A 25344-nucleotide genomic window follows, 5' to 3' on the forward strand; every position below is an offset into this window, starting at 1 on the left:
CTTGTGGAAGGGATAAGCTGAATTTTCAAGTTGGCAAAGAGAAACACAAACATGGCAATATTTAAACTTAAATCCATCTTTTATTGAAGATTATGTTCACTGTATGGTCTGAAACATCACAATATCATACTGGGAAAATGGCAGTACAGGAAGAAGGGAGAGGGATGGTGAAAACCCTGGGTGTCTCCTCAACCTTCCTGTGACTCCCTCAACCTTCAGGTCTCTCAAAAGGTCAAACTTGAAGGTGAGGGGGGCTGAAGCCCACGCATCACTCTCAAACACACACAAGCTTATCATAATCTCATTCAGTCCTCAAAATACAGCACTTCTCATTTTTTTTAAACGGCTAAAAGCATTGGAATAAATAAAACAATAAATGTGAAATTTATCATTGTCGCCATACTACATGTATCAGTCAAATCAATACTAGTGGATATATGAAGAGTGACCGGAGAAGTCAGAGGGGTTGTGGCTTTGAGTGCTAGGGGTCATTTCCAACCTGCAAATCTCTGTGAAAACATTAGGAATTTCAGTTGTGTTTCTTAGCTGCTCTGCCAATTTGTGGCCATTTCACAACTGTTTAGAACAGAACAAGGAACTTTGTTCCAAATTCAAGTTACCTCCCTTCTGGTGTCTTCACGCCAATATTGAGCTGGCTGGCCTGAACAAGTGAAATGTTCAGGAGACAAGCTGCTTTACAAAATTACCTTTTACGTTGTGTATCCTGAAATCAAAGCGAGGACAAGGTCTAATCATTCAGGCATCACCAAAACCCCCAAAATCTCCTTAGAAAAAGTGAAAAGACTTCCCCTCTGACTCTTGATATTATATTCCACAAACAGAACAATGCTCAAGTACAGTCTATTCCGAAAAAAAAAAAAAAAAAAAAAAAAGGGAGCCAAGAGAGCTTTTTTGTCATTCAATGACCAATGAGAGGGAGTGGTGCTGCAGTGCTGCTTGTATTCAGTCCATGCAGTGGAGTCATAGTGTGGATAACTGTGAATTACATTCAGAAAAATAAACTTTTCTCCCTCCTTCCCTCCCTCAATTCCTCTCCTAGCCCAGTGTCTGCTATAGCTTAAACATAGTCCTAAACATCAGGCTGTGTTCAGCATGGTAGAACCTCACACAATGTTCAAGACAGGAAAGTATGGGGAACATTACACATAACGTAGTGGCCCAAGTTCTGGTTAATTGCATTTCAGTGGAAAATTACATCAGGTGCTGGGTAAAATATCAACCATTGCTTGATTGGGATGCAAATTCATCCTTGATAAATAAAAAAAAAAAAAAAAAAAAAAAAAAAAAAAAACTACATTAATGGACACATAATACCAATCCTTGCATGTATTCCACCTTTTTCTTGTTAGTTCCATTATCTTTCATACATTTCCACTTCCCAACATTGTGTTTCACCACACTGAACACGCCCACAGAACATTAACCCCACCCACCCAGTATGTCTCTCACTTGCACACAAACACACTCCTCCCTCAATCATAAAACATGCACAACAATAAAGAACCCGCCCAACCCCCCACCCCCAGTTTCCCACCACCACAAAAAAGAAAATCAATCATCCCAATAAAACAATGCAACTGCAAAAACAAAAACAAAAACAAAACTACACATTCAAGTACCTATTTGTCATATGGCACCGAGGGCAAGTGTACCACAAGAACATTAACCAGCCAGCAAGCTCTGTTAGGCCTATTCTCTTTCAATACTGCCACCTTAGAAAGCACAATGAATCTGCCATTGAATGACTGAGAAAACAAACAAAAAAGGTGTAATTACATATTTATATATACCTATATAATCTATTGTAAATGTGTCTACTGAACATAATACACATGTAATACACGTGTATGTATTTTGTCTATACACGTATGTTTATGTTTCAAAAAGATTGAGTAAGAAAGGCTTTGTCTGACAAGTAGCTTTTTTTTTGTTTCTTAAGTTTAAATTAAAATTTACTTCCGGGTTGACAGAAATGAAATGGACTCCTGTTCGAAGAGTTGGACTGTGTTCAAACTGGCTACAAATCATGTTTCCCCTCAAGCTTTTACTTGCAAAGTTTATGACGTTGTTGAGAAGTTGAGACTAAGTTGCTATTTCTTTGACAGTATGAACACAGCCGTAGGCATAATACCTATTCTCCTCCATCCTACACTGCCCCTTTACCTTCATACAGCGACACATTAAAAAAAAAAAAAAAACTTCCTTCCATTTTCTCTCCCACTCTGTTGTTGTGATACTGCATCCTTCACGTTTTCTTTCTTATCAATCTGAAATAGGACCATGGCCACAGTACTTCAGAATGCAGTATATACCAAAAAACACTTTTAAAAAAGAAGGTAAATGTGATAATTTTTCCTAGAAATCATTTTACTGAAAAACAAACAAAAAAGCATTTTTTTTTTTTTTTTTTTTTTTACACAGGATATTTGAGAAATAGAAAAGGCAAGTGGTAGCGAGAGCAGGATTGTGTGTGAGCATGTGTTAAGGAGAAGGGGGAAGAAGAGGTGAGGCTGGAATCCCTTTACCCCAAACTCTGTGTCTTTGGACCACTGCTGTGTGGGAACAGTATGTGTGTGACATGCTTAAGTCTCACTCACACACACACACACACACACACATACACACACACACATACGCGCACACACACACACACACACATACGCACACACATACACATGCACATTAGGCCACAACAAATACCATGGCTGGGAATTAATATGAAACAAAAATAAATCAAAATATATATCTATATATGGATTTTATATATAATTTCTATTTTTCTATTTCTTTAACAGTAGGCTGAAAAGCTTATGATTCTGGCAATGTTTTGCCAATGCAAAAATGACAGCTGCATCTCTTCTGTTGCGGGAAGAGACAGAAAGCAAGAGAGAAAGAGAGGAAGAGCGAGAAAATTAACTGTTTCGTTAAGATCTTTCGAGAGACAGAAGGAAGAAGAGAAGGTGAGCAGGGTGGGGCGGGGGAGGGCATCCTTTTTTTCCCAGCATGGCACCGTAAGATTTAACTGACGTAAATTCATTCTCTCAAGCCTTATGATTGTAGCCATAACCAACCTTTGCCTAACCCTAACCTTAACCAGTAAGCCCAAAATGGCGACTTAACAATTCCTTCGCCTAGCTGAGGAAAAAAAGTGCAAGAAAAGCCATTCACACTTCAGGTTAAATGCTTTTCCAAGTTAATGCCTGTATGCATGGAAGTAGTTCTGACCCAGCGTGGAAGAGCCATACTGGGAGTTGCTGCCAGCCGCACTCAGTCCTCTCACCTGAAAACCAAGGTTCCCCTATTAGACCCCAGTGTTTCATGCGGGGCGCCTTGGGTGCTGTGCTGGGCTCTGTGTTCATTTCTGAGCCCAGAAGTTGAGATTTCAAGTTGGGGGTCTTTGGATTTGGAGGAACTCATGAGCTTTACAACCAGGGGCTACAAGAGTTCAGTGAGGCATTGTCTAGTGAGCCAGATATAAGTGTTGGGCCCCGTTTGAGGCCTGCAGTGCCGATACCTGGTAATGCCCAAAACCCTTGGCTTGAATGGGCTGGACAGGACTGGAAGGATAGCTTAGGGGGACAGGAGAAAGGGGGGTGGGGTGGGGGTCACACGCTTTTGTGGCCAACTGGCTGCCAGTCAGGTGCAAGTAAAGTCGTCACACTTCAAACAAATAATGCCGGATGTGCAGCCAGCAAACCACTTCAGTCTGTTCAGTTTCTTCCAAAATGTCCGTGGCTGGCCGGTTCAGTTAGTGGCTGCCTGGCTGGCTGTCGACCTGCGAGGTCCTCCCTTCTCTCTCTCAATTCTGAGCAAGGCACCATAGAGTGTCACAGAGTCACTGTGCCCCACAGCGTCCAAACCAGGGCTGCTCCTGTGTCTCCGTCAGTCCACAACAAAACCAACCACCACAAAGAAAGCAAGAAAACGAGGTGCGGAGAAAAAAACCTGTGCTCCTCTTCTTATACATGTGTCTGTATGTATGTGTGTGTGTACATATATATATATATATATATATATATACATATATATATATATATATATATACATATGCAAAAATTCTGTTTTCATACCATTCATTGCAGTCATTTGTATTTCTCCCATTTTTTTTTTTTATAAAAGAACCAACAAAATCTGTTTTGCAATCCGTTGGACTGGGTGTGTTTTATGAAGTTGATCTCTTAGAGTGGGAAACAAAAAAATAACCCAGAAGAAATCAAAAGGTGAATACGGACGTGATCTTGTGTGGAAAAGTGGTCCTGTTTTTTGTTTTTTGTATTTTTTTGTTTTCTTGTTGGTTTGTTTTTTTTTTTGGATCAGGCAGTTGTGTTGGACAGCTACCAGGGGTCCTCCAACTCGGCTCCATTCTGCAAGAGGAAGATGAATGAGGAGGAGGAAGAAAAACAGACAGGACAAGAAGAGGAGGGGACAAGGGGAAAGAAGGACACAAGAGGAGACAGCGGGGTGACAGAGAGGAAACAAGAAAACATTATTAATCAAACAGAAGCACAGTTTTGACAGTTCCACTCACATTTTTCCAACCTGGAATTCAAGGCCAGGTTTTCCTAAAAACACACACAAAAAAAGAGACAGTTAAGAAGCGGGTACAACAGCAGGGTGAGCCAGGGCGCGCTTTAAACCTTGGTGGGCGGGTGCTCTCTGCAACAATACGCCAACATAACAATTTCAAGGCCTTCGTTTTATTGCAGGGAGTGAGACAGAAACAGACAGGACAAAGAGTCTTACACACTCGCGTGCAGCTGTGGGAAGACCTGAGTGAGAGACAGCAGTGCATGCGTGTGTGGCCGGTGCATGCGTGTGGTTCAGTTGTGTGTGAGAGTGCGTGAGGTGAGAGAGAAACACACAAACAGGACTGGAAAGAGCGACCACTCATCCTTCTCAAACCTTGACAGCCACGTCTGCACAGGGGTCCATATGCACACCTTAAAACTCTAAATGGAGCTCCACATGCCATAGAGTAGATCAGAGCAGGGAGTAGAGACTGATGGAGGGGTGAGAAGAGGGGAGTATGCGCAGCAGGTGGTCACTAACATGCCTGTGGGTGTGTGTACATGTGTACTGGGGTGTGTATGTGTGTAGATGAGGAATAGGAAGAAAGGGGAAGGGGGGTGTAACAGTTATATATGTGGTCACTTACCAAATGAAACAGGAGGGCTGCGTTAATCAGAGGGTGAACACACAGTTAGACAAATCTACACAACCCTTATCAATGTGTGTGTGTGTGTGTGTGTGTGTGTACTTGACACTTGCAATTTCCAAACAGTAAGGGGGGAAAGGGGAAGGGGAAAACTTTTGGTATTTCAGTTAACTGTTTAACAGCCTGTTGGCATAATTAAAAAGAAAATTCCAGCCTAAAACACATTCATTTCAAAACCTCGGATTGATGATTTACATTGTGTTTCTAGTGCAGTTTTGTTGTTTGATGTTGTGTTTTTGTTCTCTCATGTTTAACTACCCAAAAGTGAATACACTGATGTCATTGGGTGATATTCTCAGCATAGCTACAATTTAACAGGGAAAAAAAAATCCACAATCTAAAGCAGAAGCATTAGTTGTCAGGTTTCAAAGACGCCTCCTTTGCAGATCCACCAAAGTTGAAGAGAAACAGGAAGAAACGAAGCATAGAAGAGGGAGAGCACACTTCTTTCTCCCTTTGAACTCTGTGGTGCCACAATGTGGCAGTCGCTCTCTATGTGCATTACATCTGCAGTTTTACCAATGGACAAACAGAATTACACCCTAAAACAACAGAACAGCACCGGGAAAGCGCTATAAGTCACCAATCAATGTTTTGAAATAGTGTTAAATGTGTTTCAAGGTGGCATTTTCCACTAAAGGTCTTGAGTAAAATTAAATGAAAACCATTTTCTAGTGAACTATGTAGTACTGTGTAGTATGTATGTACTTGTTCCCCATCAATGCCCATAGAATAAAAAAAAAAAAAAAAAAAAAATCAAAACATTAGGGTATTGTTTTAACACATATGTGCTATGGTGATTGCAAATATTCTTAACTCTAAATCAAATTTAAGCAGTGTAGATGATATCTCATAATGTGAGAGTGTGCATGTGTGAGAAAGGCAAACAAACATGGTAGCTCTCTACTCTTGGAGAAAAACCAAGACAAAACGTCAAGGAGATCTGAGCATCCCAGAGGTTCAACCGAAACACAGCCAGCACTAGCTCCCAAAGAGGAGTCCTCACTCACTCACTCACTCACTCACTCACTCACTCACTCTCACACACATACACACACACATACACACACACACACACACACACACACACACACACACACACACACACACACACACACACACACACACACACACACACACACACAACGTGCCACTTCAGGACTTGATATATTTCACAGGTGGACACAAACACAACAGGGCGTCAAATGTCCGCACACAGCCATGTAATGCTGCTATGATCACCTTTATCAAAGACTTTCACATCGGCATCTCAGTGTGCCATACTGTCACAGGCTCATCTGATCTGTCATTCAAACGCACAGACAGCACCTGTCCAATGCAACGGCATGAAGTAACGGGGCTGTACAGGTGTCACGGCTCCCTATTTCCACACCATTCCACCTGTGTTTTGTTAAGGGGGGAATGTTTTTGAGTGTATGCGAGCACAAAATGGAGAGGGACAAAATGCTTCCAAGCAGTAGCATAATCCAATTTAGTGGAATATCAACAACTGGGAAATGGAAGTAATATGTTTATAAAGCAGCACAGTTCTCATATGGAGAGACTGTTAAGCTAAATTTGTCATAAAAGACTCCTTTTCTCACTCTTAGAGGGATCACTCAACAGGCATATAATCCATCAACAGGATTTCAATAAACATTCACCTTTATAACTGGCTCAACAAACAATTTCTAAGTTGAGAATTTACTGAAAAAAACAACTCTGTTTTAAGGGCTGTCATTCTTGCCATTTAATCAGGACACTTTTACACCTTGGGCACCAGGTGAATTGAATTATCCATCTGAAAAGACAGAAAACCAGCGGTACTATGGATTCTGAAGACTGGTTGTATGCCCAACTCAAAATTCAGAAAAGGTCTTATGTTATTCAGTAACCTGGTAATTACTTTGATTTTGCCAGGCCATGACAAGTTGCCAGATGTTTTAACAGAGTTTAGCATAATGGTCTCTCCATAAAAACGCAGTGTGCAACAGTGCTACACAGGAGTCAAAGTAAGATCACTTATTAGTAAATAGTAGAGCAATTAGCACAATGTGTTTTGTTTTATGAGTGGATATTTTGCCAGTGCCTGCTTGCAGCTCCAGACCCATATATGCTGCAGTAGTGAGCACAGCGCTGGGCCACCTAGTGTTAGTGATCAGTGTCCATGAAAAATTCCATTGCCTTTTTGATTAAGAGGGGGTTATGTAATGTCTTGATGTTCCTAAAAAACAGAATTTTTTGGACAGGCATTTTTTTGGTGTTTTGTTTTTAAGACTATTCTGACATTTCTGCTTTATTTGATAGGGATAGTAGAGACAGAAAACGCAGGGGTAAGGGGGGTTGATCATACAGCAAAGGGCTTGGCTCTGAATCGAACCCGGTCACTGCAGTGAGGACTCAGCCTTGATACGTAGTATGCACTCTATGTAGGGAGCCACCGGGGCGTCCCAGGAGGTACTGTTTCTCTGTACTCCTACTGACCTATGTATCGTGTGGAAAAAGAAAGAATGTAGCCATGTGCAAATGTTACCTGGGTAGCCAGCTTTAAGTTACTATGTTAGTGAGTTACAAGTCAACATCCAGACACGGACCATGAAATCCATTCTCGCCACCATAACAACACTTTGACATGCAACTGATAACACCCAACAGATTCACACTCTCACTACAAAATTAAATTGTACCACTAAGGTCCAACAGCGCACAGTGTATACAGCCCATGTCTAAACATTGACTATGCCACAGTCGGACTGTGTGCTTAGGAAGATTGTGCTTTAATAACATCCAGAGTAGGACATCCCAGATATAGTCATGGACGAAAGTACTGACACCCCTGGAATTTTTCCAGAAAATACACCACTGACTTTTTTTCTTCTGCTTTTTTTGTATTGTTGCTAATGCACATACAAAATCAAAAACATTTGTAATGGCAACAATTTCTGGGAGAAATGGTATATTTTCTGGAAAAATTCCAGGGGTGCCAATACTTTCATCCATGACTGTATAAATCCAAGCATGGTCAAAGTCTGCAAAGCAAGGGTCCAACTTTGGCTAAATCCTACTGTGGATGACATGGAATGGCACACTCATTCTCAATCTCAGCAGTTACATCCAATCAAATAAGGGCAATTTCCTGTGCCTGGAACTAAACCCTGGACATAGAGTCTCCAGGAGCAAAGTCCAACTTGTCAAATTCTGGACATTGGGATTAATTCAACAGTATGTTCATTGCTTTCTTTTTTTGCATTCCTGATTTGAAAGACAGGTGCAGCGGAGAACAAAAAGCCATGGCATGTGGTACGTGCTCTACCACGTGGGCCTGCAAGGCGCCCCAACATTAAGTTTGTTGTTGCGGTGCAACACTGAGCAAACAGGGTGGTCAAGTCAACAAATGTTTAACTGCAGTCAAACATATGACAGTGTGCCCTGGGCCAAAATTGCATGAAAACAGGATATCCCTACTGGTGTCAGCATGTTTTTTTTTTTTTATTGTTGTTGTTTTTACAATTCAGAGTGAAGTTCCCAAAAGAAGACAAAAAAATTAGGCTCAACTCTGTCCGTCAGTCCAGTTGCCGAAACTGCTTACATATAAGACACTAATTTCCACACCAGACATTTATGATAATGTATGAGCAGGGAGAATCTAGTTTTACATGAAAACGTATCAGTGTGGATGTAGCCTGAAGCACAAAAGACAACCACACCTGACTATCCAGCAGCCTGGAAAGTCTGTTTGTTTTCACTAGGCTAATCCTAAAAAGAGTGAACACTGCTCTCGTGCCAGTGGTGCATATTTGGGTTTTTAGAGTATGGTTTGGTGCCAATTAATACAGACTGATTCAAAGAACTCTCTCCTATGTCCTTCCTGGAAATAAGACCGAATTATGTCACACAGTCATTCTAGGACGGTTGTTCCAAATCAATACAAGAGTTACCCCAGTGCTGGAAAATAATTAGTTACGAGAGAATGCTTTCACCTACAGCCCCTAAATTTGATAAGAGTAAGAAAAGTTTTCAGTTCCAACAGAATGATTTGAGACAAAGCTTTGCTGTCATGCATACAATATTACCATTGGGCTAGGAGGGTGTACAGCATGCTCCATGCAAAGAAAACGGTTACAGTGATCATCATGATGGGGGTGATGGGCTCACAGCAATCTCTGAAGTCCTAACACTTAATCTGCAATAGCTGAAACTTAGAACCAACCTAACAATCCAATAAAAACAACTTTTCACCCATCTGGTCCACCAGACAGGAAGAACAAAACGTTCCAAGAGTGAAAAGATTTCAGAGACAACTTGAACCTTGAAGACTTAACATGTGAGAGGGATAAAGTTAACAAAAAGGACAGTTATATCAGATACGTTACGTACCCTCACAACAAAAGCACGTGAATTGTGTATTGCAGTGTTTGTATAAACAGTATAATATGATCAAAGCACATTCAGTATGTAGAGATCCCTCAACTGCGTAAACACTCACCCCATCCTCTTCTCTGTGGGGGTTCAGGCGCTGGTATACTGCTTCAATAACACTGCGTCTGCAGAAAGAAAACACATATAAAATGATATGTTTCTGGCCTATCCTACCCATTCATCAAAGTAAAGACAAAGATGCACTCTTTGTCTTTACTTTGATGAATGGAAAAGAGCAGAGACAGCTGCAGGAAAAAAGAAAACTACAGCTTGGTAGTGTTGTTATGACTAAAAACCTGGGATTATAAATATTAATCTGGTGTTTTGGTGTCAAATCATTGACACTTCACTTTGACAGTAGCTCTTTACCTCTGCACGTTCAGTTACAGCATGGCAGAAATCCATCTTTCAGACTGCTGGCAAACTTTGCATTTCACAACAACTTCCAAAATTTGAGAATTTCAAAAGTAAACGCTGCACAGAATACATGCTGCAGCACACTGTAGTACATTCTGGCAATAAAATGACCTATAGTGTGAAATACCTGTCTCCCATTTATTTAACAATCTTAAAATGTTTGTATGATTTCTTGAGTAGTTTGACTTTAAAATGAAATATAGTCTTTTTACAATTTTTACAACCCACTGAATCTCAAAATACAGGTCTGCTGAACTTAATGAGGTATGGAGGTATAACAGTGAAAAAATTAACTTGGGTGTACACTCATGCTGCTCATCCTGCTTGTAGATTCCAATCACACACAACCTATTTTACACCACTGAAGAATGTACACACTGAATTTTTTTTGGCCAGCTGATGATATTCTGCAGTCACTGATCAGTAGTGACAGGTGTAAACATTTATCTAAATTAAATTCAGATGCAGCATTTGTTAATGTATATGAAGATGTATACATAATATATCCCTGAGTAGGTAGTGGCCCTTACTTGCTGGCAAGGCCTCCCCCTGGTGGCAGATTGGGGATGCTGTCAGTGGACAGGTTCCTCATCACAGTCACCAGGTCTGGAATGCCCTCCTCCCCTGACCGAGACAGCATCTCTAAAACAACACCAAGCATGTTAGACACGTCAGTATTAATGCTATTAAACCAAAACAGCAGGAGAGAGATGGGAAAAGAAAGGAAGAGGAGAACAGGGGAGAGACACTAAAAATGTTAACAAGTGACGAGCAGGAGAAGATGGAGACCACACAAGTGAACTTGTGATAATGAGAGAAAGAATGAGAGAGAGAGAGAGAGAGAGAAAGAGAGAGGGAGAGAGATGGTGACAGAGAGAAAGAGGCCTGCAGCCGAGATGGAGTGTGGCATGAGGCCAGTTCAATGTTCAGCCAGAGCATTCCTCTCCCTCTCTCTCCCTCCTTCCCTCTTTTTATTCCCTATTTCTTTCCATCTACAAGTGGTAGACAGCTACGGGGGCCAAACATTCACTCCCATTTACCCGAACACTAATTTCACCTCACCAAAACATTCATACATCATAGCTGTATCTTACCTCAACTTGGCTTCAACCCACAAACAAAATAGCCTTAACCCATTTGGACTGCCTCCCTTTTATCCAAAGATTAATTTTATTAACCTGAGTTTGATATTAAACAAATTTATTGCTCTAATGAGTCTTCTTTCTAATTCTCTCTCATTTTGGTGGGTGCCAAATAGATTTGGGTAAAAGCTTTGTTTTACTGAACTTTGGTTTCCAGGTGAGAGACTCAAGTTTTTATTTCAACTTGAATCTGAAACAACAACCCTGGTTTTAGAGTCACTAACAACAGTATGGGAAAAGAGCTGACATAACCACTAAAGACTTTAGAAAAGCTGCACTGTGTTCACCAGAGGGTCTCATTCATCCTGAGAGAAAAATGGAATGAAATGAGAAAGAGAAAGAGAAAGAGAGAGAGAGAGAGAGAGAGAGAGAGAGAGAGAGAGAGAGAGAGAGAGAGAGAGAGAGAGAAGGGGGTGGGGTGGCTAGTCAATCCAGTCACAGAAGATGCGGAATGTTTGAGCGAGAGAGAGCACGGGAGGGGGAAAGAAAGGGAGAGAGAGAGAGAGAGAGAGAGAGAGAGAGAGAGAGAGATGAGCTCAGAGTGGGAGAAGAAGGAGAGGAGCAAAGAGGGAATAAAGAGAGGGAATGCTTGCTGGAATGGAAAAGAAGGTCAGGATCGTGTCATCCTTCTGCTGTGAGCCGGAGCTAGCTTGGCTGAAGGTTAGACAACAGAGTGGCAGGTTCAGTTGGTGGAGCAAACCTACTTAGAGAGATATGATACGTAACTTCTGTTGGACAAAATCTTTTGTCTCCAAGAATTAACTTCACAGGAACTAAGAAAAAAAAGACTTTTTCATTTGCCAACCATAAAACAACTGTGTTGACACAACGCAAAGGAAGATTCTGAGTAGGATTAATGGACCTTGGATTAATGAAACTTGTTGAGGCTATAAATGCACGTCAACCTTACACTCCTATAAAACATCCAGGTTTCAAGGTTTTCCACATGACAACAGCATTGTACTCTACACGTGCTCCATTTTCAAGGTAGTAAGTTCATTCAATAATCTATTTCACACCATTACACACCATTGCTCCACTTGACAACCTACATCCCTAATAGTGCCGCTCCTTGGCACAGGTAAACATTAAAAAGATGACAAAACATGTAGTTTTTCATTAAAATGTTTTTAACTGTCATTAATTAATGTAGAAAACAAAAACATGCAACTATTAGAATCTGATGTCCTTTCTAGGCAAGGAGAGGCCAATCGGTTGATTCCTCCTGAGCCAAACAATTGGTTTTGCAGGGGATTAAAAGGCACTTTCACATGTAAGAGTACAGTGATCAAATCAGATCACAGCCTTGTTTTTTATTCCTCCCACCCCCATTTGATTGTCTCTTCAACTGCACCTGTTATGCTTTGTTAGCCTTTACACATGGCAGTAACAGTAACTGTTAGTTCCTTGCAGTTCGCACACAAAATTTGTGCTCTATAAATCCACTATTTCACTGACGATTATTTTATCAATCTAAAGTTATATCACAAGAAGTGAGTACTAGCGAAGAAATTCAATCTAATATAGCTTTAGCTAGTGACAGCGTCAGTCACAGACCTTCTCACACCAACTCTAAAACAAGTTTCCAACATTTTGAACAAATCAGCCCTACAGCAATGTTAGCTATGAAAACATTTGTTATACTTTAGCTGTAGCTGGTAAAACTCAGAGCTCTTTCAGTTCCCACAAGCGTAATATTGTCACTTTGCTAGACAGCTAGTTGGTCTTACCAGGGTCCAGACAACAATGTTACCCTAAAAGAGGAACTAAAGCTTTCCCAGTCCAGCTGGGCTGAATTACTGTAGAAAATGTAGCCACTAAATTTAATTTTATTACCACTAGTGACATTTAGGAACTTTCAAATCTTGGTGGATGATGAAGAAACCCTAACCCTTTTTAAGTAAAAATGATATTTATGATAGTTATTTTGTTTCAGACTTACCATACCCTTGGATTCAACAAGGAATATTACAATTGGGAGGTACAGGAACATCAAATCTTTATGTTGAGCTATCCCATAATCCTTGCACATAAATATCAGTTCTTTACACCATCTATCCATCCATCCATTCTCACCTTCCACTCGAGACTCCAGGTATTTGTTGAGCTCAGCGTCTTTCCTCACAGCTTCCTCTGACACTTTGGGAGCGCTGGGCAAACACACTAACACAACACTCATGTTATCCCGACTCCCCTAGGATGGAGGGAGGGAAAGAGGGATGGAGAGAGAGCGAAGAAGAGAGGGTGTTAGCGTGTAGTGCTGAAACGAAAAGGTGAAGAGGATTTCCAGGGCAGAGGGAGTGGAACAGTCTGCATTCTGTTTGGCATATAAAAGATAATGGTCCCACATAGGCAGCACAATCGAATTTTTCATGCTAACTTCTCAGCTTCTTGTATGGACTAATAATGGGTTTAGGGCAGATGGTCTGTAACTTTTGTTGCCCTTCACTTTCTATTAGGTGCTGAGGAGAAACACCTCTTTAATTGCCAGATTTTGTGTGTTCATTTGTTTGCTGATTCGTTCATACAGAGGTCTTTGCGGTGTACATGAATGAGCAGTGCTTAACAGAATTATACTATGTACTTTTTAGGTAATGCAGAGTGCAAAGCCCTGCAAAAGGGAATTACTGTGTGCTCTTTCACACCAGGCAGTACGGCAGAGGTCCCACAAACATGAGCCAACTCTAGGTTGGCACATGGTACATTCACATAACAGAAAGAAGCTCGATGATTTTCTAACTGTGGTGGCTAAGTCAGAGCATGAATTAAATATTTTGTTCAGCGATTCTCTTGGCTACAACAACACTGTGCTACCACAGCACTCTGGTGTCAGCAGGTGGAGTTTTTAAAGTCAACAAAGCAATAAAGTAGTTTTACTCACTCAAACCATACATGCCCCCAACTCCAACCCCTATCTAGTGTCAGCACATTTCTCTCTGTTTTAATTTAAGAAAAAAATCCTAATAACTGCAACGTCTAAAATTATGACATTTGTTGAGGTAATCTTGGCTTGAATTTTTTGCAGTTTTATGTTCTATAATCATAAAGAAGGTTATTCTAACATTTTCATAATTGAGGGTCCACTCAGTGTAGTTCAGGCAAACAGTGACGGGTCCCCTAACAAATGAAAAGTATTAAAACAATTCTTCAAAATTTTGCGTACACTTTCATTTCAGTCATTCATCACAATGGTCCTGATGGAGCAGGGAATTCAAACGGCCTCCATGGTGTCATAATGATTTTGACATATTTGTAGCATACAGACTTCACAGTGGACTTGATTCTGCCCAATTTCACTTATTTTAACTCTATAAGCCATTAGGAATACAATGTGAAATAACATGCAAAATTCCCAATGAAGACCATCAAACACATATTACAGGCTGGTGAGCCCACTGGCCTACTCAGCCTGCCCAACTGCTCTATGTATTGGAGAAAATGCATATTTTTCTAACATCTCTTTATTTGACAACACTTCATTCATTCAGTGAGTGCAAACAGACAGCTCGTAGTTTTTAGTAAATGTAGGGCATAAATGTTGGCTGCTGGATGGTTTTGCATCAAGTTGGACTCCCTCACACTTTGGCTGCTGACCTAGCAGGAAAACCTGCTGCTGTTAAACAAAATTTTCCAAGTTCATTTATCCACTATTTGAACAAATGCATTGTCTAATGTGTGGAAGCATGTAGACAATGATGGAATCTCAATGCTACAAACTGTCAAAATTGTCTGAGCACCAGTGCAACATGTGACATCCTTGCCCTGTACACAAGTGATCATGTACATCAAAAATACACATTAACACGTGCTTGCCTAAAGAACACATTCGCACACACCTTATGAAGGCAGGTGTCCACCACTTCATTGCAAACCCTCTCTAGATCGTCGGACACCTCCAGCCTGGATTTGATAAACTCACACAGCTCCTCATTGGACATGACATCCCAGATTCCGTCGCATGCCAGGACGACAAATTGGTCCTGCTCGGGAGCCCGGACCATCTCAAACACCTCTGGTTCAGGGCTGACCAACTGCTCTGTGGGGCCCTTCCCATCCACACACTTGTAGTCGTAGTCCCCTAAGGCCCTCGACACAGCCAGTGACCCATTCACCCTCTGGATCATCACTGAGCCACCAGCGTTCTGGATACGCTCTTTCTCCCGAGGGTTACAAGGCTTGTGGTCCAGTGTGGAGAAGCAGACGTGCGAGTTGCGGTACAGAACAGCTCGCGAGTCACCACAATTGATGAAGAAGAGGTGGTCGGGTGACAGGAGGATGCCCACTGCTGTTGAACCGCTGCGGTCCATGCCGTTCCGCAGGTCTGAGAAGCTCCGCATGTGCTCATCAATCCTCAAGAAGCCCGTCCGGATCCCAGTTTTCACCGCCTCCACTGTAGGTGGAACAGGGGCTGGAGGCTCACTGGTGGAGCTGTCTGAGCCAGCCTGGGAGCTCTGTAAGCCTTGTGTCCCTGCAGACCCTAAGCTAGCACTGATAATGTGCTCCAGAAGGTGTTTAGAGCAGTAGTTGGCAACCCTAGAACCAGCATGACCATCGTAGACAGCGAAAAAGGACCACTCAGCCAGACCAGGAGCAGGAAGCCCCACCACAGCTGTGTGAGCATCCTCCATCTCCACCCTCCAGCCTTGCATGGAGCTAAGACCGTAGCGCAGACCATTACCCTCGCCATGCGAGTTGTACTTCTCTGTCTTGGGCTTGTCCAGGAACGCCCCCATGGCTCTGTTACTGACAGACCACCACTGCTACCTGTGGTAAATGAGAAAAGCAGGCATTAGATTTTAACTGAATAGTTGACTGATTGCTGGCATATACTGTAACAATGAACCACTGTCCTTATACTGCAGCCTAATTTGCCATGTTCATTTGTTTAACCTAAAACTGCTCCAGCAAATTAATTAATGATTTTATTATGTATTGTTTACCCAGTATTGAAGTAAATGATGGACTGACTGACCACCTACTATCCACAAGATAATGTATTTCATGCCCAACCTAGTCTCCAATGCAAAACTCTGTTAATGTTGTCTTTCCGACTTAAGGCACATATCTACTGGCCATGAAAAGCCTTCTAAATCTTAAAACTTATCTTAAGTCTTCCCCACATACTAAACGAGGGAGTGAGATAAAATTTGACTGGTCATCATTGGAGATTTCAAGTATGTCTCTTCTGTTACTGTTTACTGAATATGCCTAAAGGAATAATTCAACCAAACAGTGATCATTACTCATCATATCCAGAAATAGCCCAGCCACTCTGGTTTATGCTTAAAGAGACTGGAGAGCAAGCTTAAAAGCTTCTTTGGCCAGCCAGAACGGGCTGCTAAGAGCATTAACAAACTGGTGGAGAGGATGTGTAGAAGTATCTGTCCATAACTTTGTCTGCATTAGCTAAATGAACAGCAATATCAGGCTGTTTGATCAGAGAGAAAATCTGTATACAGCCTATGTTAATTGGCTACGTAATGTCAAAGTACGAACTAATATATTGATTGTCACACCACTTAATGGCCTTTTAGCCTCGGAAATTGCACTCTTAAACTGTACCTTATTTCTGAAATATCAATAAATGCTCATTACAAATACCTTATTGGCAGCCACTGGCAGCTAACTTTCATTACTTTGGATGTTGAAATACTGGACACAGAAGTTTATAGCATTTGGTAGCAATGCCTTAGCAAATCAATTAAGTTCCCAAAAATAAAGAAAATACTCTTCTCACTTGTCCTATGTTAAGGATGTGAGAGCATCCTTAAAAAGCGTCTCTGGAGCTGGTGCAGACTCAGTAGATCCACACCATTACCACTCCAGTAAGCTTATCATGCACGAGTAGGCAGAATCTGCAAACCATTTACAAGCCACCTTAACCGGTGGATACACCCAATCTGCTGGCCAAGGCGGCTTTCACCACTCAGTGTAACCAATGAAAGTGGCTTGGGCATCCACCTCGACCACATGGCCAGTACAAACAGCAGAATGCAGCTGCACTGCACTCTTGAACTGATGAAGTAGGCATCCAGCTTTTCTTCTCTAATGCATTCTGAGCTTTCACACAAACCTGGCTTTTTGGTAGATAAACCAATTATCTTGTCTTTGTACATGTCCTTAATAGTAAACCACACATCACATACATCAGATTAGACAGAAATTACTGATCACTGATTATGTTTTTCCCCCTCTCTTTGGCATTAATAATTTATTGTCAATAATAATGTAACAGTAGGGGTATGCATCTTTGGCTTAACAGAGATTCACTTCAATTCATGAATCACTAGTTGGTGTAGGGAAGGACAAAATTAAAAATCACTGTATCTCACACTGAATACCTTTATATTGATATTGTGACAGTACTGTAGAGATGTCTGTTGGTGCTTTCATAAGTTATTTATACACAAGAGGTTTCTGATAAACAATCATAAATGTGGATAAGATGACCAAGAAAGTACACGCAAAAAAAAGAATCATTTAATAGTGAACAAATCAGTGCACAATGTAGCCTATGTGTCTCTCCTGCTCTGTCCTTCATGGGTGACAATCATAATGCAAATAAAGACCCTGGCAAGAAACAAGTATTTAGAGACTCACATAAACCTTGTCCCTGACTCCATCTTTGCACCCTTTTGATAGTACCGCTTCTATTTGCGTAAAAATCAAGTGCGCGCGCACACACACACACACACATACACACGCACACACACACAGAGAGAGAGAGAGAGAGAGAGAGAGAGAGAGAGAGAGAGAGAGAGAGAGAGAGAGAGAGAGAGAGAGAGAGAGAGAGAGAGAGAGAGAGAAACAGGCACACCTCACCACTGATTAGATATCAAAGGCCTTGGAAGCATCACTGGTCCAAATCACTTGTCCCGTTACCTGGACAACACATTTAAGTGTGCATAAAACTTCTTACAGAGGCTTACTGACACCTCGCCACTGATCAAATATCAAAGCCCTGGGCAGCATCACCAAACCAAATGATCTGCTCTTTCACCTGTGCAACAAACAATATTAACAAAACAACCTGGCAAAGGCCCTGATATCTTAAGGCTATTAAGTCATGTGTAGAAAGAGTACACACAACCTCAAGACACACGTACAGACTGTTGGTGTCACATTAAGAAATACCAGCATGTACAAACACATATTTTGGAGTGATAAGCACTGAGCTCTCTGGGGGATGATGTCACCCAGAGTCTGATGTCTCCATGGTTACGCAGCTTGGAGTGGCAGCTGAGTGGTTGCCATAGCAACAGAAGCAGTAGATGTTAGTGGTTGCAGCATGCGACAAAAAGACTGCAGCCATGCCTCTGTGCCTATGTGTGTGCATGTACATTGGTGTTTATAGGATGTATGTGTGTTTCAGGGTTAGGTCTTGACTAAAGTGTCAAAACTGACCCAGCTGCCATTTGTACACTTGTGATCTCTCTCACTCTCTCTCATACAAACATTCATGTATGTATATATTATGATGGGATGAATCGCTGTTGGCGTTTTATGAGCCAAAGTAAAGAGCTGGCTAGCCAACAGGCCCAGAGCACCCACAGGCCTCAGACTTCAGACACAGAGGATATCTTTAACAAGCTAACTCAATTTAGCAGTCAGCTGCTGATGGGATACACACAGGGCCAGATTAGCCTGTCAAACACAGACAACACACAGCAGTAGGATGTCACTTAAACATATACAAGCTCTCTCTCCTGGCTCTTGGCTGTTGACATGATGCTGTTCAAAGTTTACCTCTGCTTAAATGACAGCCTACTGCATCACCACACTGAGGCAGGTCTATTTGTTGAGCAAATGACAGGTGACTGCTGTTAACAGTAATCAGCAATAGAGTCACTGTGCTTGTGGCCAAGTGCCCACTGACCAAATCATGAATAAATTAATGTAAGATAATGATAATATTAGTATCAGTCAAAGCGATGAGTTGTAAACAGACTGAACAGAAATGTAACATGTTGGTGTAATGGTAGGCTACTGCCAATGCATTAAAGATTTGGGGGCTGTTGAGTGATCATCTCTGTAATCAACCCAGGAATGACCTGCAAGTGTGTCTCAGAGGAATAATACTAATGAGGTGGAAGAGGGGGAAATTAACACCAGCCAAACGCCTGAACATTTTGGCTGTGACTGGTTACATACATCAGCTCTGCCAGCAATTTTGCCAGCAACACAGTCATAATTTAGAGGTCCTTCTCTATTCTGTACATTTGACTGGTTTAATAGTCACACTGGATGGTTATTGGGGTGCACTAGTCACTGTGGCAAACTGACAGAACTTTTAACTTCTTGCCCTGGATTTAAAAAAAAAAAAAAAACACTGGCCCCACTGGCCAGTGGAGCTCTGCAAAGACCCCGCAGAGCCAACAAAACTAGGAGGAACACAAGTTTTATTCAAAGGTTGTGGGCTTACCCTAACTGTATTATTCACAGATTTATGTCACCGGGCAAATCAGTAGTGCATCGAAGGCATAAATATCAACAGGCAGGGAAAAGGCAGGTAGCTTGTTTCACATTTAATTCTATTCCAATCCCACTCCCAATTCATGAGGTTGTGAATTTGCCTCAGTGTGCTTAAGATAAAAGACAATTTAGATTGCCAAGATGCTTCTATGTGTATGTAGCTTCAAAGTACAGCTACTACAGTCAATTTTCGGACTCATGTTTTTTCCTCTTTACACTTTACATCTCTGGTTAAATAGCCAGTATAGAGCAGGATGAATTTCAACATGATCAATTTTCACTGATGTACTTATATTGCTGTTTAGGCACAAGATAATCGTTCCTCTAATTAAGCACCCATTACCTTCAACCACATTTTGAACAGTAACACTCTCAAGGTAAATGGACCATTGGCAAACAGATAGTTGAAAATTGCACTTTGCTCAGTTACCATATCTGTCCTAAAAAGACATGGATTGTACTCAGCACTGAGGCAACCCGCAAATCGGGGCAGTTTTTTTTTTTTTTTTAAATCAAATTAGAGAGGTGGATCAAAGCAGGGATAACTTACACCCCTTCTTTGATGAGTCATCATCTTTATACAGATATTGAAGTTACATCAGAAGCTACCAATTTCCTGGAACAAGTGCTCTTTGCAGAGACAGCTTCAGTCATCTTCAGTGCAGTGGCGTCGGGACTGCTGGGTCTACTTGGCCAGACTGGAGTCCATCAGACTAGTCACTGAGACGAGGAAAGTAACCGCGTCATGCAATACTGGACTGAAAGCGGATTCTCGGCAACAGCAAGAGCATGTGTACGTGTATGTGTCTACTCTCTTTCCCATGCAGAAAACTGGCTTGCTTTCAACTTGACTCCCAGGACTCAGAGTTTAGAGTAAGAAGAGAAATTGAACACTACTCCATGGGAACACAAATAAAAATCATCAACATGTCATGTAACGGTAACAACAGCATCGCCAATTCCTGCAGGATGTATGTTAATGTGTACACTTCATACAGAAATGTATGAAGGTTCAGTGATCCTACTGAGGCTTGGCCACAGTGGGTGTGTTTATCTGGGTGGAGTATTCTACAGGTCATCCCAGGTGAGTCAATACTCAGGATAAGTGTTTACGTACAAACTCATGTCCATTCACAACTATTTCAACATATGTGAATGCCCCTTCAGAGTGTGAATAACAGAGCTGGGTGATGTTTTGATTCTGCCAGTCGATTCCAGATGTTAGCGATTCCTGATTCTTTTCATATAATTTGAGTACAAAAAGAATTCAAATCGAGTTGAAAACAAAACCAATTTAGTGCTGTGGTTCTCTCTCTGAAATAAACATGAACAAATCATATAGCAACAGTACTACAACTACATCTTTACAATCGTAAATCAGAACTATTATGTCAAAGTCAGTTTTAACACCACTAAATGATAACATTACATACACAACATATACTCCCTACCAAAATGAAGGAGATTAAACTGTTTAAAAGGAATGTTATATCTTCACAATAAACCCTGCCACCACTTTGATCCAACTTAAAGTTCAGCACTTTATTGTTACCAGTATTATTATTATTACTATTACTAGTGTTGTTGTTGTTGTTAATATCATTAATAATTTGTCCTCTCTAGGTGCAAACAACATCAACAGAGTGAATGGTCCAGTCACCAAAAAAACTGGCAATGAACAATAAATCAAAGTACCCTACCAAATCGCATGGTGTGTTCAGGAAGTAAGGATGACCCGTCACAACAGCACTTGTTTGGCGTACTGTCCATGGTGTTGGAACAGAACTGACCATCGTGACCATAACTTATTTTGCTTGTCAAGTTAGTTTAGAGATTTTTGCAAGGAACAACTGCCTGCCAAAAAAAACATAGTTTGACAATAGAAAGTCAGTTACAGTAAAAGTTCAGGTTAACTAAAGATGGCAATACAGTGACCAAGTAGTGGAGCAGCTGAAACAAAAGGAAAGGCAGCAGCATTTTCTCCAGCATGGATTAAAGGCCACAGATCTGTGCTGGGAACACTGGAAGCCAGGATAAGCAATTAACAGGTAGCCTAGCTAGCTAACTGTTGAATTTGTTGACATACTATATGTGTTTTCTTGCTAGAAATGCGATCATATGTTGTATATGTGTTTATGTTGGGTGTAGCAGTCTTTTGGCAGGGAGCTACTTTCCCCTCTTCCTGATACTGTGTACCCAGCAAAGAATCTCTTTGTGGTAGAACAGCCTACTTTCACCTCTGTTTACCTGAGTTTTCAGCACCATCAGTACTAGCTGATATGGAGGTATCATGACTGTGATTAGTAGGGGCACTGAAAACTGTGCATTCTTTAAGGTTTACACCATGTTGCTTTATGAGCTTCATCATGTTACATGGACGTCCACCCCTACACCAAAATATTTTTGAACAGTGATCACATTTTGCTGTATCACTAGTGTTTTTGTGTGTGTAATATAATGTTAACCACACTTTTATGTCATACTCTGCATGCCTACACCGGGGAAGCACAAGTCTTGTAGCTGGTGGCATCTATGGCAAACCTGCAGGACCAAATTTGTTAGAGGAACTGATAAGCAGAAATGAAAGTTGTGTTCCAGCACTCGTAAGGTTGGAACTGGTTCCAACCCAGAACCAGTTCTCGATATGCAGCTATCGCAGCTAAGTTATCAGGATAATACCATCATGAAAACTAACACAGACCACAAAACTAAACTGAACTGCAAAAGTGCTGACACACCTCAGTATCATAGCTAAAGATGACATTTCCCAGCTATCACCTTAAACAGGACATGGCATTAACATTTACAAACACATTAATATCAGAATATTCATGTGCAACTCAGTCTTTTCCTGGACAGACACAGACACACACACAGTTCTTGTATTTCTCCCTCTTGGCACTTGACTTGTTTATCTATTGGTTATTCTAAGCTTGCCAGTTAACACTGCTCGTGTGGCTATTCTCTCTATAGAAGGAGCCAAAGTTGCATTGATAAAAGCCTTGGAACAGACCTACAGACTACTAGTAGTAAGCTAAAACAGCACGGCAAGTGCAGGATTTCGCATCATGGTGCCAACATAAACATGCCACTGATGATGATGCCATTTCTGGACCACACGGTCACACAAACACACACAGTCAAACACACAAACTCACCCACACTCCAACCACCCCGTAAAAACTACCCACAACAAGGCAATAAAACATGTTAACTCCAGCATTAGTGTTAAATACATCTGGTATGGAACTATAAAGTAGAGAGGGACCTGGGATTTTAACAAAACTCACAATCTAATGTAGGCAACCGACTACAGATTTCTTAATTAAACAATAACATTAATGGGCACTATCAAGTGGAAAAAATGACTGAGTGTCCCCTTCAGCCTTCTGCTCAGCCACCTGGTTTACCTGAGCTAAACTAATTCCTCCTGTGAGTTGCACCTGTTGCAAATATGACATTTTGCACAACCAACATCCATTTTCAGCTCTCATATTGTATCTTACAATACATTACTAAGGGCAATCACTGTGAAAAAAGAATCAAAATAAGGGCACCTGAACAATTTAACATGACATGCATGCAACAAATTATGTCACAAGTGTCCATACCTAACAGTTACAGTGTTAAGCAATGTTAAGGGTGCTTTAAAAACGAAATTTACTATTCCATTCAATTAACTACATTATTCCATGAAATACAGTGGAAAACTGTACCCAGCAAAAAGCTAAGGCAACCACGACTCACTTAGCAAAACGGGACTACCAAACTAAGATTTGGCCCAACACCAACAACAAAATGATAACGTTATGCAGTTCTGTATTTGCTGTTCTGGTCCAACGCTAACTATGAGTCAACTGTAACTGATAATGAGGCCACTTTACCATCCATGTTGCTAAACCAGCTAACGTTAGCCTGCTAAGTTCATAGTTGTCAAGAGTCCTGTGTAGCGCTATCGTTACATGTTAGCGGCTGACGAGCTAATGCTAGCATTGGCTTGGCTGTTTACTACAAACGTTAGCTAACCTTGCTTATTACAAGTAAGTAAACCTTACTTACGTTATCAGAATGAAAATATCGGCAACGTTATCAGTCCTTCGCCTTGTGCCTTCAGTTGCAGGTGCGAGTAACTGCCGACGGTTGTTTTGTTAGGTTTAGCTGCAGTTAATGTTAGCCACTTTCGTTTATCACCCCCTGCTCGTTAGCTAGCATATGTACAGCTAGCCAACATTTCACACGATCAATTCTCCTTTCAGCATGTCTCTGCATCGGATTAAGGCTTTTATATACATATTTGGCACTGTTACCGAAGAAACACTAAATGAATGGTGGTTATGTGGGCTGCCGGTTGGAAAGTAAAATACTCGTTTCAGTAACAGATATCTATGGTTTGAACATGAGCTAATTTTGGCTAAAGCTAAATGTATGAGACAGATGACGTTCTTTCTCAACATCCAGTTTGAGGGAGTGGCATTCCTCCGTTTCTCTCCACTGATTGGCCCAAAGCAGATTCCAGGCTGGCATGCGATTGGTCAGACAATATGTCAGTCAGACCTACCTCTAACATATTGTAAACAATAAAAATCAAAACTGATGGAGCTGTAGCGTGTGTGTGTGTGTGTGTGTGTGTGTGTGTGTGTGTGTGTGTGTGTGTGTGTGTGTGTGTGTGTGTGTGTGTGTGTGTGCGTGCGTGCGTGCGTGCGTGCGTGCGTGCCATAAGAGTTACACTTAACAGAGCATCTATTTAATAAACAAGCAAACAAAACAATTGAACCCCAAGCTAAGAACTAAGCAAGCTTCCATGTTAAGGTTAGCGTTGTAGTGATTAAGAGGTCTATATATAAGGTACTATACATGCACTTTCCATATCTATTTATTAATTTATTGTTGCTGTTATTAAGATGATATTCTTGAATCATCTAGGCTATAGACTGTTAACATCAGAAAGAACTACAACCATGAAATGTAAAACAAATGTCTACATCACTATTTCCACACACACACACACACACACACACACACACACACACACACACACACACACATTCACACAATGCTTTAATCAGTTTATTTTCTTAAACTACTTGCAAAATAACCAGTTTTACTGATATAATTGTTTACATTTCCTCAGATGGTGCCTTTGGTAAAATCTAGATTGAGGAGTTATTCGTCATGGTTGAGCACGGTTATTCATGATGGCATAACTTTGAATAAACAACTACATGTTGTGGTGATGTAATTAGGGAGAAATATATGCAGCGATATACTGTAGATGTTCATATTGCCATGGTACCAAAAATAATCGTATATCATATTTTCAGTCTCAGCAGATGGGAAGAGTAAATTGTGTTTGATTTTTGTATTAACTCATTGGTGAAATGCAGCAATGGTTTGATGGAGTTAAGAAAAGGCCTCTGTTTGTTTGTGTGTGCGTTTGTTGATTGATTGATTGACTCATTCATTCATTTACTTTATTAATTCCACAGAGGAAACTCGTTTTGCTGCCATGCACTTCATTAACATACAGCAGAAAACAAGAGTAATTGCAAGGTACAACAATCAACAATAAGCAACTGTCCAAAAACATCATGATGTAACTATCAGTAGAAAAGCACCCAGCACAGACAGTATGTGTGTAACTGTCAGTTAAACTAACAG

The 25344-nt window shown here is 41.1% G+C and overlaps 1 protein-coding gene across 2 annotated transcripts; it reads right to left on the minus strand.

The window, feature by feature from the left end:
• Positions 1–60: 60 nt before the first annotated feature.
• ppm1ba (protein phosphatase, Mg2+/Mn2+ dependent, 1Ba) lies at positions 61–24127 on the minus strand. Of its 2 annotated transcripts, XM_030070201.1 has the most exons (7): positions 23746–24127; positions 15051–15978; positions 13291–13408; positions 10603–10714; positions 9723–9780; positions 5177–5193; positions 61–4385 (listed from the first exon to the last, which is right to left on the minus strand). In XM_030070201.1, coding segments are annotated over exons 2-7 (1203 nt in total). In that variant the 5' UTR covers positions 15948–15978; positions 23746–24127; the 3' UTR covers positions 61–4384. The 2 variants fall into 2 exon arrangements, with proteins under 2 accessions (XP_029926061.1, XP_029926060.1); XM_030070200.1 differs by lacking the exon at positions 5177–5193.
• Positions 24128–25344: the final 1217 nt, after the last annotated feature.

Source organism: Myripristis murdjan, chromosome 15, assembly GCF_902150065.1.
Source record: "Myripristis murdjan chromosome 15, fMyrMur1.1, whole genome shotgun sequence".
NCBI classification, from domain to species: Eukaryota; Metazoa; Chordata; class Actinopteri; order Holocentriformes; family Holocentridae; genus Myripristis; species Myripristis murdjan.

Excerpts from the sequence above, each read along its gene's own strand:
- ppm1ba (XM_030070200.1), bottom strand. The coding sequence starts at position 15,947 with ATGGGGGCGTTCCTGGACAAGCCCAAGACAGAGAAGTACAACTCGCAT. Across the intron at positions 10,715-13,290 it reads CCTGGAGTCTCGAGTGGAAG|AGATGCTGTCTCGGTCAGGG; the intron begins GTGAGAATGGAT and ends GTGTTGTTTTAG. Across the intron at positions 4,386-9,722 it reads CCCACAGAGAAGAGGATGGG|AATGGAGCCGAGTTGGAGGA; the intron begins GTGAGTGTTTAC and ends TTCCTCTTGCAG.